This window comes from Eumetopias jubatus, unplaced genomic scaffold, assembly GCF_037043125.1.
Source record: "Eumetopias jubatus isolate StellerSeaLion01/CBP00866 unplaced genomic scaffold, mEumJub1_p1.0 scaffold_11, whole genome shotgun sequence".
NCBI lineage: Eukaryota > Metazoa > Chordata > Mammalia > Carnivora > Otariidae > Eumetopias > Eumetopias jubatus.
In genome coordinates, this window is record NW_028274817.1 from 112361085 (window position 1) to 112375579 (window position 14495).

Here is a 14495-nt window from a genome sequence, read left to right on the forward strand (position 1 = left end):
TCCTGTAGTAGCAAAAGGCTTTAAACAAGGGGGAAAAACATCTATTACCTCAGCTCTTCAAAGCATGATGAGAATAGAGTCTGGCTCAGCTCTGGGACCACAGTTTTCCTTGCTATTTTTGTTTACAGCTATTCTATATCTGCCATCTGCTAGAGTGTGTGACTGGCACAGTGAAACTTGAACTTCACTGGAAAAACAGCTCAAAGCACATGTCCAGTGGACATGAGATGGTCACAAAGCCTGCTTCTTAGGCAGCAAGCAAGAAAAGAACCCTATGAGACTCGCTCATCCACAAACTGTGGCATCCCTGCACAGCAAGGGCGCAATGCAGCATTCTTGTCCCTGGAAAGCATTTTTCTTTTTCTTTAAGATTTTATTTACTTATTTATTTATTTGAGAGAGAGAGAGAGCAGCTGGAGGGGCCAAGGAAAAGGGAGAGAATCTCAAGCAGACTCTGTGTTGAGCGTGGAGCCCAATGTGGGGCTCGATCTCCAGCCCTGAGACCATGACCTGAGCCTGAACCAAGAGTTGGATTCTTAACCGACTGAGCCACCCAGGTGCCCCTGCAAAGCATTTTTTCTTAAACAAGAGGGAAATGAAAGGAAAGCATGAGGCCCAGCCTCCAAACACTGACAGATCTCCTAAACAAAACTATCACTTTCCCTAAATGACAAGAGGTCATAAGTTGATCATTCTTGGAAACCTCTGGTGTTCCAGTCAGAGAGGCGCAAGAATTAGAGGTCATTTCTTTGACTTTTTATTTACTCATGTACTCACCCACCCAGCAACCCATCCACATGGGATAATAAAAATAAGTTTTGAATTTGCAATCTAGAGACTTCCATTTTGGTTCTGACTCAACCAGATGCCAACCGTGTAACCTTGGGCAGATTGTTTAACCTCTCTGGTCCTCAGTATCCCATATGAACAATTAAAACTTGGAATTATGTGCTCTCTAAGATTCTCTCCAGTTATAAAATATTCTAATTTATCATTCTATTTTTTTAAGGCCACAGCTGCAGCCTACCTATTATTGCACATAGCAAAGCTGAAAGTAACCATGCAAGGACAAAATAGGACATGTACCTGTGAACACTCAAATCAGAAGCTTCTTGACAAAGAGGACAAATTCTAAAGGCTACTCAAAGAAAACAAACAAACAAACAAACAAACAAAAAACCCCAATCTGAATCATTCCTATAGAAAAATCCAAGCCAAGTCAGTAATATCCTTGGCTTTCCCATCAAGGAACTGTAGCAGTTTGCTAGCAAGTGGTCTAGGAACATTAAACACTTCACCCATTACTTCTCTTTTAAATTGCCTAAAGTAGGGGCGCCTGGGTGGCTCAGACAGTTAAGCGTCTGCCTTCGGCTCAGGTCATGATCTCAGAGTCCTGGGATCGAGCCCCACATCGGGGAGCCTGCTTCTGCCTCTGCCTGCTGCTTCCTTTGCTTGTGCTCTCTCTCTGTCAAAAATAAATTAAAAAAATTTTTTTTTAAATTGCCTAAAGTATGATTACTGTGTATGATCTCTTAACTGACTTGAGGGATAGCCACTAGATGGGGAGAGATGGATGGGGAGACAGACACACGTGAGAAGGGGCTAAGGTCCAGAGGTTTCAATGAAGAGCGAGAGATCAGAAAATGGGAAAATAATCATAAAGACTGCAGAGGCAGAGCTGATCCTGGTGGACACAGGGGCCAGGAAATGGGAGCGAGTAGCTCAAGCAGAGTGAGTAAGGGGATGCTGGGGCTTAGCAGGTCAAGGAACTGAGACACCAGTGCATTTGCAGTTGTTCATGGCTCCAGTGAAGCTGCTCAAGACGATGCCAGGACGTGGTACACAGAGTCTGCGATAGATGGGGAAGGTGGAAGAAGGCAAAAACAAGGAAGAGCTAATAAATGGCACTCCCAAAGGGCAGAACCCTAGGCTGCAGCCACTGCAGACTTGGCAAACGGAGCTCAGGTTGTACAGGACTGGGATATTCTTACCCTTTTATTTTGAAACATTTTCAAACATACGGGGAAAAGTAAGAAGAGCACAGTTGTTAATATTTTGTCACATATTCAATCTCCTACTCTCTCTTGCTCTCTCTCTCTCCACGCATAATATCATTTCTTCAGTCTCCTTTATTCTAGAACAATTCCTTAGCCTTTCTTTCTCTTTAACTACACTGAAATTTTTGAAGAGTACAGGCTAGTTATTCAAAATATCCCTCAAATTGGATCTGTCTGCTACTTCCTCGTGATTAGATTCAGGTTATATATTTTGGCAGGGATAAGTGATGCGTCTTAAGTGAGTTACATCGGGCAGCACGTGATGTTCATTTGTCTCATTATTGCTGATATGAACTTAGACTATTTGGTTAAGGTGGTATCTGTAGAGGTTGCTTTTGGGCAGCAGGCTTGAGCAATGGGAACCTGAGTAAGGTTAAAAGGGCCCACAAGCGACGACAGGGATGAATGCAAACTGGCTCATTCGGCGACCCACCTCAAAATAACCGCAGGCCCCCGCTGACCAATGGGCTACTTACAACCAGGTACAGGTACCAAAAAAGGAAAATTCCATATGTTCCCATATCTCCTCACCTTCCCCCCCCCACTTACTACAGCCCCTCATTACTACCTCCTGGCAGACACTCTCTCCTCTTCTGTCCGGCCCACGCCGCCCCCTTGTCGCGTAGCCAATAAACCTCTTATCTCCTTTGTTCCGCTTCCGGTGAATTCTCTCACCACCCATGCCCCCCCCCCCCCCCCCCCCGGCCTCCACCCGATCAGGTGACCTCATACTGTCTACCTAGAATTCTCTACTGTAGACGTATTTGCTTCCTCTTTATAATTAATAAACAATTTGCAGGAACATGCTTTAGGACCGTGTATATATTCTGTTCTCCAAAACATCCATGGATAATTTTTGCCCAAATCAATTCTTTCGATGGTGGTTGCAAAAGAGCGATTTTCTAACTCTTTCTCTCTACATTTATTAGGATTCAGATTTTTAAATGCCCCCGTTTAAAGCCTTCTTTTATTCAACAGGGCAATGGAACAACACAAAGACTACATAAAGCCCATCTTATGGAAGTTTCCATAAGAACTGAAATCCTTCGCTACACCATAGTTCAGGAAAATATGAAGCTTTAATCTATACAAGACCAAACTAATAAGCCAAATCAGGAAAACAACAGTTTACAAGTAACTGTGACCTCTCTGCCTTACGAATGTCTGCCAATTTCCTAAAAGAATCATTCTCATGAAGATCTCAATTTTTAAAAACTATTATATTTTTAAGTATGTAAGAAATTTAGCTGTGTAAAAGTACTACTAGCATTTTAAATTATTAAAATATTTTCTCATAGGAAATATGTTCTGTTCAACAATTCAATAATGACCTTTAATCTCCACTCAGAATTAAAAAAATTAAATGTCTTGACTGCAATTCTGTTTTATGTCTCCCTTGTTATTAATTACTAATCTGAGTTCTACTGCCACATTCATTCACCCAAGGTCAGATACGATCAGCATTAAATTTTGTCTTTTGCAGCTGCTAAAAAAGATAATGCCATATAAAGCCATAATCATATGAGAAAAGTTTTAGGATTACGGGAAATAACTGGCAATTGCGGCTGAGGTAATGCCCTTTCTTACACTTGGTTGAAATATGTCTCTTTGGAACAGGATTTTCTAACAATTAACAGGATCCAACTAAAAGCTGGCTTCTTTGTGAATTGTCTAGTCAAGGCTGGAAGCTGGAAAAGAGCATTTAAATGGGGGGGTGGGGTGGGACTTCATATCCTGTCAGCAATACTTTCTACCCCCTAAAGGCTCATGATTCTAGAATGGATATCTAAACAGTCCATGGCAGAGTCTCATAATACTGAACATTTCTAAAGCAGAAGTGGATAAGCCACACAGTAGATAAAGAAAAATATGAAGATGCATTTAATGGGTATAAAGAATAAAAAGGATGTTTCCTTTTTTGGGTGTGTTTCATACAGGCAACAGATGTGTAGTCAGTCCTGTATAAACCTCAAGGCCAACACATTATCATGTCAAAAAGTGAATGACTAACTAAAAATTATTGTTGAGAGGGATCATAATTTCAGATGAAGAAAGTGGTCTCCTTTTACAAAGAAAAGTACTCTTGGGGCGCCTGGATGGCTCAGGCAGAGGAGCATGGGACTTCTGATCTCAGGGTCACAAGTTCAAGCTCCACATTGGCTAGAGAGATTACTTAAATAAAAAAATAATTTTTAAAAAAAGAAAAAAGAAAAGTACTCATTTAAAATGATTCCTGGGGCCCCTGGGTGGCTCAGTCAATTGGTCGATCAACTCTCGATTTTGGCTCAGGTCATGATCTCAGGGTCGTGGGATTGAGCCCCACACCGGGCTCTGTGCTCAGCACAGGGTCTGCTTGTCCCTCTCCCTCTGCTACCCCCTTTCCCTTGCTCTCTAAAATAAATAAAATCTTTTAAAAAATAAGATAAAATATAATGATTCCCTAAGAGTACTCTTACTGGGATGAGCACTGAGTAGTATATAGAATTGTTGAATCACCATATATTGTACACCTGAAACTAATATAACACTGTACGTTAATTATAGTGGAATTAAAAAAAGAAAAGAAAATGATTCTCAATGGATGCCAACAAACCAGGGATATAATATATGATATGGGCCAAAAATAAAGATTTGGCTGTTTTGATATATGGATGATAATTAAAGCCACGAGAGTAAAGTCACCCAAGGAGAGCATTCGAGTGACAAAATAAAAGGACCAAGAGGAACCCAGAGGAATCCTAATATTTAGAACTCAGGAGAAAGCGGAGCCCTTATGAACAGTTCAGAGACACAAGGGAAACCAGGAGAATGTGCTGTCACTGAAGCCAAGAGCCATGAGTGTTTTAAGAGGGGTGTGTGCAGAGTGCCAAGTACTACCAGGAAGCCAAGCCAAATAAGAACTGAAAATGGTCCACTGGACTTCAAGGTCATTCAAGAACTCGTCAAAATCATTTTCCACGGGATGGAACAGAGAAAGTAGGAGACAGCAGTGTGAACGTCCCTTTCAGGAGCAAGCTCTGAGAGGGAGGAGAGTAACTGGAGGGAAGAAGACGGCAAGGGAAGGCTTTCTTCCAAAGGCATGGAAAAAACAGTTACAAAGGGCCGTTTTGGACAACAGGAAAGTTCTGAATATGAATCCTATGTTAGGCAGTATTAATCCACCAATGCTAATTTTTTTTCAGAGCGATACAGTATTATAGTTATATAAAAGAATATCCCTCTTTTTAGGACACTCATGCTGAAGTATATGGAGGTTAATATCATACTGTCTACAACTTACTTTCAAATGGAGAGGGAGATAGAGAAGGAGAGAGGGAGAAAGAAAATGGTAAAATGTTAACAAAGTGGTGAATCTCGGCAAAGAGGATGTGGGTGTTCGCTGTATTCCTCTTTCATCTTCTCTCTGTAGGTTTGCCATTTTTAAAAATAAGAAGTTGGGGGTAAAGCAAAGCAGAAGGGCATGAGGAAAAAAATGTATCCAAACCAAAAGAAAAGGAAAAAAGAGGAAAGACACTTGAGCATGTTAGAATGTTAACAGGGTGGGGCACCTGAGTGGCTCAGTCCAAGCAACTGACTCTTTCTTTTTTTTATTATTTTTTTATTTGAGAGAGAGAGAGAGAGTACATGAGAGGGGGGAGGGTCAGAGGGAGAAACAGACTCCCTGCCCCTGCCGAGCAGGGAGCCTGATGCAGGACTCGATCCTGGGACTCCAGGATCATGACCTGAGCTGAAGGCAGTCACTTAACCAACTGAGCCACCCAGGCGCCCTGCAACTAACTCTTGATTTTGGCTCAGGTCATGATCTCAGGGCTGTGAGACAGAGCCCTGCATTGAGCCCTACATCGGGCTCCACACTGGGTGGGGAGCCTGTTTAAGATTCTCTCTCTCCCTCTCCCTCTGCCCTTTCTCCCATTCCCCACCCTGCTAGCAGTGCTCTCTCTCTCTCTTAAAAAAAAAAAAAAAAAAAGAATGTTAATGGGGTAACAGCTAAGGGAGCAAGCAAGAGAAGTAGAAGGGAGAAATCAATGTCTCCCATCTCTCCACATGCACTTGCATCTAGAGAGCATTCCGATAGACTTTTGAGTGGCGAGAATTTTAAAGAGCATCTTATCTGATGTCCCATTTCACTGAGGAGGAAAATGAGGGCAATCCCAAGATGACTTGATGGCAATTATAAAGGAAAATCCTCCAACAACAAGAATGGCAAGGGCCCCTCTAAAGTTTCAGAAATGTTTTCCAAGAACAACAAAGATAAAGGAAACAATGTCATTCATTGTTTTTCCATGAAGGTCCCAAATTTAATATACAGCATTGTAAAGGACTTAACTTTGGGACAGAAGAGGTGGGGGATCTGGGGCTTAGGGTGGAAGGAGGGCATTTCTCAGGCAGCTGTGAATGGCTTGACCATTAGATTTTTAAACAACTAAATGAACTAGATGTTATTCCAGGAATTAAAGAAATATTTGGTTTACTAACTAGTGAAAATAAAGAACAAATATTTTTTAAAAGAACAATCTCCATTAGAGAAAATTTCCATTTTTCATAGCTTAAAGCATCCAACTCCAAAGCCAAAAGCCTTTGTAGGCTCCTCAGCACTTAGGGAAAATGAATAAATGCATTTCTAAATGGTCTCAAGGGCAGAAATAAAAGAAAATATATCATCGTGTTCTCAAAGTGCTCCATGGGAAAAAAAAAAAGCACAATAGATTATTAATTCAAAATACATCAATATAAAATTTTAAGTATAAAGTGAAGTTCAGGAGAATGAAATTGCAATGTTTAATTTCTATTTTTGGATAAATTCCAATTTTATAAGTCAGGGTACCATATCAAAAAGAGCATGGACTTTGGAATCTGTCAAGGCCAGTTCCAATCCAGGTCAACTAGTACATGACTTCGGGCAGTTCTTTAATCTAAGTCTCAGTTTCTTCATCTAGAAAAGGAGACTAATCAAAGCTTCCACCAAGAGTTTTTTTTTTTTTTAAGATTTTATTTATTTATTTCAGAGAGAGAGAGAACGCAAGTGGGGGGAGGGAGAGGGACAAACAGACACCCCACTGAATGTGGAACCCCACGACATAGGGTTCGATCTCAGGACCCTGAGATCATGACCTGAGCTGAAACCAAAAGTCGAACATTTAACCAGCTGAGCCACCCAGGTGCCCCAGAGCTTCCTCCAAGAGTTTTGCAGAGAAATAGAAATAATGAATGTAATAGGCACGCAATATAAATGATAGCTATGATTTTTCTCTTCCCTGTTGCATATCACAAAAGAAGCAAAATAACAATAATAATACAACATCAGTGCTACTTCTCTATATGAAAGTAGATAGCCCACAGAAGGGGATAGCCTCCATTTTATACGTAGGCTATTTTTTTTTTCAAAAATGCCATGATGGGGCACCTAGGTGGCTCCGTCAGTTAACCGTCCAACTCTTGGTTTCTGCTCAGGTCATGATCTCAGGGTCCTGGGACTGAGCCCTGCTCTATATTCAATGGGGTGTCTATTTGAGGACTCTCTCTCCCTCTGCCCCTGTTCGCTCACACGTGAGTGCTCTCTCTCTCAAATAAATAAATATATATTTTTTAAATGCCATGATACTCTAGAGGCAGAGTTTTGTACTGGGGCTGAATGACCAAAGTGGGGGGAAAAGCCCTTCACACCAGTCAGACCATGAGAAACAGGGAAGGAGCCCTAACCCCAGCTCTGCCACTTACTAGCTATGCGTTTTTAAGTAAATCACTTTGCCTCTCAAAGTCTCTATTTCCTTGTTTACAAATTGAGAACAATCCTTCACAGGCTATGAAGGTCAAATGTATATGAAAGGGCCTGTACAACTATAAAAGCACTATGCAAATAAAAGATACTTTATGTGAGTAAATTTAATTAAAGTTAGTTTCTAAGAGCAGCAATGTTGAGAGGCACCGTAAAAGGGTGTAATTGTTGACGGCAAAAAAACCCACGACACTATACTCAGAACTCCTTGGGTTCAAATCCCAACTCTGGCAGTGGTTACTAATATGACCTGGACAAGTACTTACCTCACTGAGCATGAGCTTCTTCAAATATACAAAAAAGGAATAATAACACTTTACTCAGGTTTATTGCAAGGATTAAATAAAAAGTATGCAGAATATTTCGAACATTCTCTATAGTTAGTAATCAGGAAATAGTAACTATTATTTTTCTATCAAGAGCTTTCAAAACATTCATAACACTTGACACAGTAAGTTCATGTCTAATCACCTGAATATGGGAATAATCCAAAGTAAGGGAAAAACTACACAAAGAAATTCTTCCAAGTACTGTCTATATTAGTAAAAAAAAAAAAAAAAAAAAAAGATTCAGTATTAGAGGAATAATTAAGACTATGATGATCTATCCATTAAGTAAAATGTTTAGTAATGGTTAAAATGCTATTTACAAAGCATTTATAACAACTTGAGAAATGTTTATATAATAATGTCTTAGTGCCAAAAAATTAAGCTACAAGAAATTAATATTTAGGATGATCAGAAATCTATACTATACCAAAAAAAAAAAAAATGAAAAAAGAAATTACCAAAATGTTAACAGTTGTTGTCACTGGGTAGTAGAATGATGAATATTATTTCCAACGGCGTTTCTATGTTTTACAATATTTCTAAATGAGAAAAAGTTTTTATGGCTAAATGTAAGTAAATAACATTGCTTCAGTTTTCAGGTTTATTAATATGAAATCATAATAAACATTGACATATTCAACAAGAGATAATGGAAGAATAAAAAGAACTAAAGAATAAAAAGAACTATATACTCTGACAAGTATATGCTAATATATTAAATAGCTTAGATGAAATGGGCAAATTCCTAGAAGGACACAAACTACTACAAATGAATCAAGAAGAAATAGAAAATCTGAATAGACCTATAACGAAAGTAGAATACGCAATCAAAAGACTACCCACAAAGAAAGGCCCATACTCAGTTTCACTGGTGAATTCTACCAAACATTTAAAGAATACCAATTCTTCACAAACTCTTCTAAAAGGTGGAAGAAAAGAAAGAATTTGCAACTCATTCTACAAGGCTGGTATTACCCTGATCGCAAAACCACACAAACACATCACATGAAAAGAAAACTATAGACCAATATTTCTTATGAATACAGATGCAAAAATCCTAAACAAAACTCTAACAAACTGAATCCAGCAACATATAAAAAATATTATTCCCCACGACCAAGAGGGATTTATCCCAGGAATGCCAAGTTGGTTCAACATCTGAAGTTCAATTAACTCATCATAGAATAAAGGGCAAAACTACATGATCATTTCAAAATGCAGATAAAGCATTTCACAAAATTAAACACCACTTCTTTTTTTTTTTAAGATTTTATTTATTTGAGAGAGAGCGTGCGTGCATGAGTGGGGGGAGGGGCAGAGGGAGCGGGAGAAACAGACTCCCTGATGAGTGGGGAGCCTGACTCGAGGCTAAATCCCAGGACCCTGGGATCATGACCTGAGCCAAAGGCAGATGCCCAACTGACTGAGTCACCCAGGCGCCCCTAAACATCACTTCTTAATAAAAAACAACCAATAAACTAGGAATCAGAATGAACTTCCTCAACCTGATAAAGAGTATCTTAGAAAAAGCCACAGTTAATATCATACTTAAAGACGAAAGACTGAATGTTTTCCCCCTATGATCAGGAACAAGACAAGGATGTGTATTCGTGAATTTCTATTCAACACTAAGAGAGGTTCTAGCCAGGATTACTATGCAAGAAAATGAAAAAAATAAAAGGCATAGAATAGAAAGGCAGAAGTTAAACTATATGCAGATGACATAGTTTGTAAATAGAAAATCCTAAAGAATCAACCAAAGTCTTGGGATACAAGATCAATATACAGAAATCAATTGTTTTCTATACACTTGCAATGAGCAATCCAAAAATGAAAGTAAGAAAATAATCCCATTTTATAACAGCATTAAAAAGAATGAAAATACTTGGAGTAAATTTAACAAAAGAAGTGTAAAACTTAAGCTTTGAATGCTACAAAACACTGTTGAAAGAAATTAAAGACCTAAACAAATGGGAAGACACTCCATGTTCATGGATCAGACGATTTAACTGTTAAGCTGGCAATACTCCCCCAGTCGGTCTACAGATTCAGTGCAATCCCCAACAACATTCCAGATGGCTTCTTTTGAGAAACTGACAAATTGATCTTAAAATTCATATGGAAATACAAGGGACCCAGAAAGCCAAAACAATCTTGAAAAAGAGAAAGTTGAAGGACTCAGACTTCCAATTTCAAAACTTTCTATAAAATACAGTAATCAAGACAGTGTGGTACTGGCATAAGGATAGACATATAGATCAATGGAATAAAATTCAGAGTCCAGAAATAAACCCTCATTTCTACAGCCAAATGATTTTTGACAAGAGTGCCAAGACCATTCAATGGAGAAAGAATAGTCTTTTCAACAAATGGTACTGGAATGACTGGATATCCACATGCAAAGAATAAATCTGTTCCTCTACCTCATACCGTATATGAAAACTAACTCAAAATGTATCAAAAACCTAAATGTAAGAGCTAAAAATATAAAACTTTTAGAAGAAAACATAGCCATAAACAATCTTGGCTTTGGCAATGGATTCTTTGGCATGATGCCAAAAGCATAAGCAACCAAAGAAAACATAAATTGGACTTCATCAAAATTAAAAACCTTTCTGCTTCAAAGGACATCATCAAGAAAGTGAGAAGACAGCCCACAGAAAGAAAGAAAACATTTGCAAATCATATATTTGATAAAGAACTTATAACTGGAATATATAAAGAAAATTCTTACAAAAAAATGATATAAAAACAACTAAAAATGGACAGATGATCCAAATAGACATTCTTCCAAAGATCTGCAAATGGCTAATATACACATGACAAGATGTTAAATATCATTAGTCATTAGGGAAATGCAAATGAAAACCCTAATGAACTACCATTTCATACCTGCTAGGATGGGTATAATCAAAAGGACAGACCATAAGAAGTATTGCAAAGGATGTGGAAAAATTATAACCATTATATGCTGTGGGTGGAAATGAAGAATGGCACAGGCACTTGGGAAAACAGTTTGGGAGTTTCTCAAAATGTTAAACATTGAGCTACCATATGACCCAGCAATTCTATTCCTAGGTATATACCCAAGAGCACCAAAAACACATGTTTATTTGTTTGTTTGTTTGTTTTAAGGATTTTATTTATTTGACAGAGATATAATGAGAGCAGGAACACAAGCAGGGGGAGTGGGAGAGGGAGAAGCAGGCTTCCCGTGGAGCAGGGAGCCCAGTGCAGGGCTCGATCCCAGGACCCTGGGATCATGACCTGCGCTGAAGGCAGATGCTTAATGACTGAGCCACCCAGGCACCCCAAAACCATGTGTTTACCTATAACTTGTACACGAATGTTCATAGTAGCATTGTTCACAGTAGTAAAAAGGCAGAAACAACCCAAATGTCTATCAATTAATGAATGGATGAATACGATGTGGCATATTCTGACAATGGAGTATTATTCAGCGATGAAAAGGAATGAAATTCTGATTCTTGCTATGACATGAACTTTGAAAACACTATGCTGAATGAAAGAAGTCAGACAGAGAAGACTCCATGTGGTCTGATTACATTGATAGGAAATGTCCAGAAGAGCCCAAATCTATAGAGACAGAAAGTAGATTAGTGATTGCCTAGGGCTGGGGAGGTAGTGGGTAGGGTAGTCACAACTAATGGTTTGGAGGGGGGATATGAAAAATGTTCTAAAATTGATAGTGGTGATGGTTGTACAGCTCTGTGAATATACTGAAAACCAATGAATTATATCCTTTAAACTGGTGAATTGTGTGGTCTGTGAATTATAGGCTCAATAAAACTGCTCTTTTAAGAGAATGATCCAGGAAAAGAGTTTGGCATTTCCTCAAATAGTTAAACATAGAATTACCATATGACCTGGCAATTTCATTCCGGGGTATATACCCCCAAAGAACTGAGAACAGGAACTCAAGCAAGTACACACACACGCTCATGTTCATAGCAGCACTGTTCCCAGTAGCCAAACAGGTGGAAACAACCCAAATGTCATCAATAGATGAATGGATAAACAAAATGTGGTCTATACATACAATGGAATACTATTCAGCCTTAAAAAGGAATGAAGTATGATAGATGCTACAGCATGAATGAACCTCAAAAACATGCTAAGTGAAAGGAGGCAGAGGTTACCCGACATAGCCAGAATCAGTAAATTCACAGAGACAGAATACAACACTAGTGGTTGCCAGGGGCTAGAAGGAGAGGGAAATAGGGAGAAACTGCACAGTAGATAAGGGGGTTTGCTTTGGAGTGATGAAAATGTTTGGAACTAGACTAGAAGGGATGGTTACACAACCTTGTGAAGGTACCAAATGACACTGAAATGTCCCCTTTAAAATGATTAATTTTGTGTTATGTGAATTTCACCTCGGTAAATTAAAAGATAAACCAATCCCAAAATCTAAGGCAACATTTCCATTTACCTGCAACATTTTAAAAGTTGAGAAGTATTTCAAAAAGAGAGAATTTACTTTTGCAAGTTGGGCGTGGCCTTTTTTTTTTTTTAGTAACCTGAGAAATTTGGCTAAATTTAAAGAACTCTGGATAATCCTAGATATAAAAAGAATATTACTCCCTTTGCTCTCTTATAATAAATTATTACCATGGAATTAGCTCAGTTGGAGCTTTTGAAAGACTTACAGATTTGAAAGAGTTAGTACATCTCCCGTGTCCCTACTGTGGGAGATCAGCTTTGCTAACTCACCAGCACAAGTCAGCTGGGAGGCAGAATAGCATTTGATTCCCAAGAAAAAAATCACATGCTAATTAGTATAGAGTACTCTGCATCCTAAACTGTCCATCTTAAGCCTGAGTAAACTTCCAAAAACAAGACATGGAAAAGAAACTGGGAAAATTATCTATAACCTAGACGCGAAAAGAATGGAGTTTAAGAGCAAATTATTCACATAATCATCCCAGTTTGTTTATTTTTATTTTTATTTGCTTGTGGAGACTATGCCCCTTAAACACTCAAGTGAGTTGCAAACTAGATTTTAGTAGGTATGTGAAAGAACTTCAGTACAAAATAAAGGCAATATTTAAGCCTCTAATTATATGGGGATCGTGGGGGCCATGTCCTCTATGTAGAAACAACACACTTTTTGGGAAGCAGATGATCTTGCGTTTCCCAAATTCCACCCAGAATAGTCTAAAAACGTGGGGCAAATCTCATGAAGTTCTGTGTTGAATAGCTATAAAAAATAATCCAATCACTGAGTTACAAAATCTAATAAAAAGTCAATGCTGCAGCTAAATGCCACATAGGTACGGATATAGCTATTTATAAACATATTGAATAAACAGAGATAAATTTACAGAGGCTTTCTTGTTCCCTGCCACTGAATTTGAAATGGAGATTTTTTTGTATTGGTACGTTTTCAGCTGAAATCAAATCAAACATAAGCTCTCTCTTAGATAATACTTTATGGTACCTCGTAAATTCAAAGCTACATCTTCCTAAAGGTAGTTCCCCGTGTTATGCCAATATTCAGCCTTCAATATTCAGCTCAAGTGATGGTGCCTTGTGCCCAAGCGCACGGGGCTGCTGGAGAAGCAAGTGACTGCCCGGGGAGAGGGGAGAGGGCGAATCTGGCTCACTCTCGCTGGGCTCCCCATTCATTCAGGAAGACAGGCACCCCCGCTGGCACTCACCTTTCTCAGATTTCCTGTCTTTCCTTGAAGACGAAGTGCCACAGCCCATGTCTTCTAAATCATGTGTGCTCATGAATTTAACTTCTCATTCCAAAACAGTGTGAAAAGTGCCTCCCTCTATGCTGCGAGGAGCCACTCCTAGCCGATCCACCTCAGTCATAGATCCTGCTGAGGAAGACACGGGAGGCAGGGGGGCGGCGGGGCGGGGGGGGGGGGGGGGGGGGGGGGGGGGGAAAGCACCCGTTAACAGCAAGGTATCTGAGGGCTGCTCAGCAGCATTCATTTTATGCTTCTTCGCAACTGCTGTTCAGCATGTGATGCGGAAAATGATCAGGCATAATCTAAGCCGGGTGCATTTTCCAAAACACAGCCGCAGCACCCGAGCAGCTATTATAGATTGCTTTTGCGCTACACATAAATTATATTTTCCCCGTGTCAAGGTCTGATCGAGGTCTGTATAAAATAAAGCATTAAAAATGAAAGGGAAAACGGAAATGTAAGAGCGTACGGTTTTCTAATTGAAATATAGGGACTGGGATCTGAAGGACCTGATCTAATTTAACTGTTTGGGTTGTAAGCACAAAATAATTAAATCTATCTGGGCTTTTAGAAACACAGATTGGAGACGGACTATGAGACAAAACAACATATT

At 39.2% G+C, this 14495-nt stretch overlaps 1 protein-coding gene across 1 annotated transcript in view; it reads right to left on the reverse strand.

Moving 5' to 3' along the window:
* The window catches only part of PPEF1 (protein phosphatase with EF-hand domain 1), a 97454-nt gene extending 83531 nt beyond the window's left edge, over positions 1-13923 (reverse strand). Inside the window, exon 1 of the mRNA XM_028122615.2 lies at positions 13844-13923. Within this exon, the coding sequence (XP_027978416.1) occupies positions 13844-13916 (73 nt within the window). The 5' untranslated portion in view covers positions 13917-13923. The remainder of the gene's footprint in view (positions 1-13843) is intronic.
* Between the last annotated feature and the right edge of the window lie 572 nt (positions 13924-14495).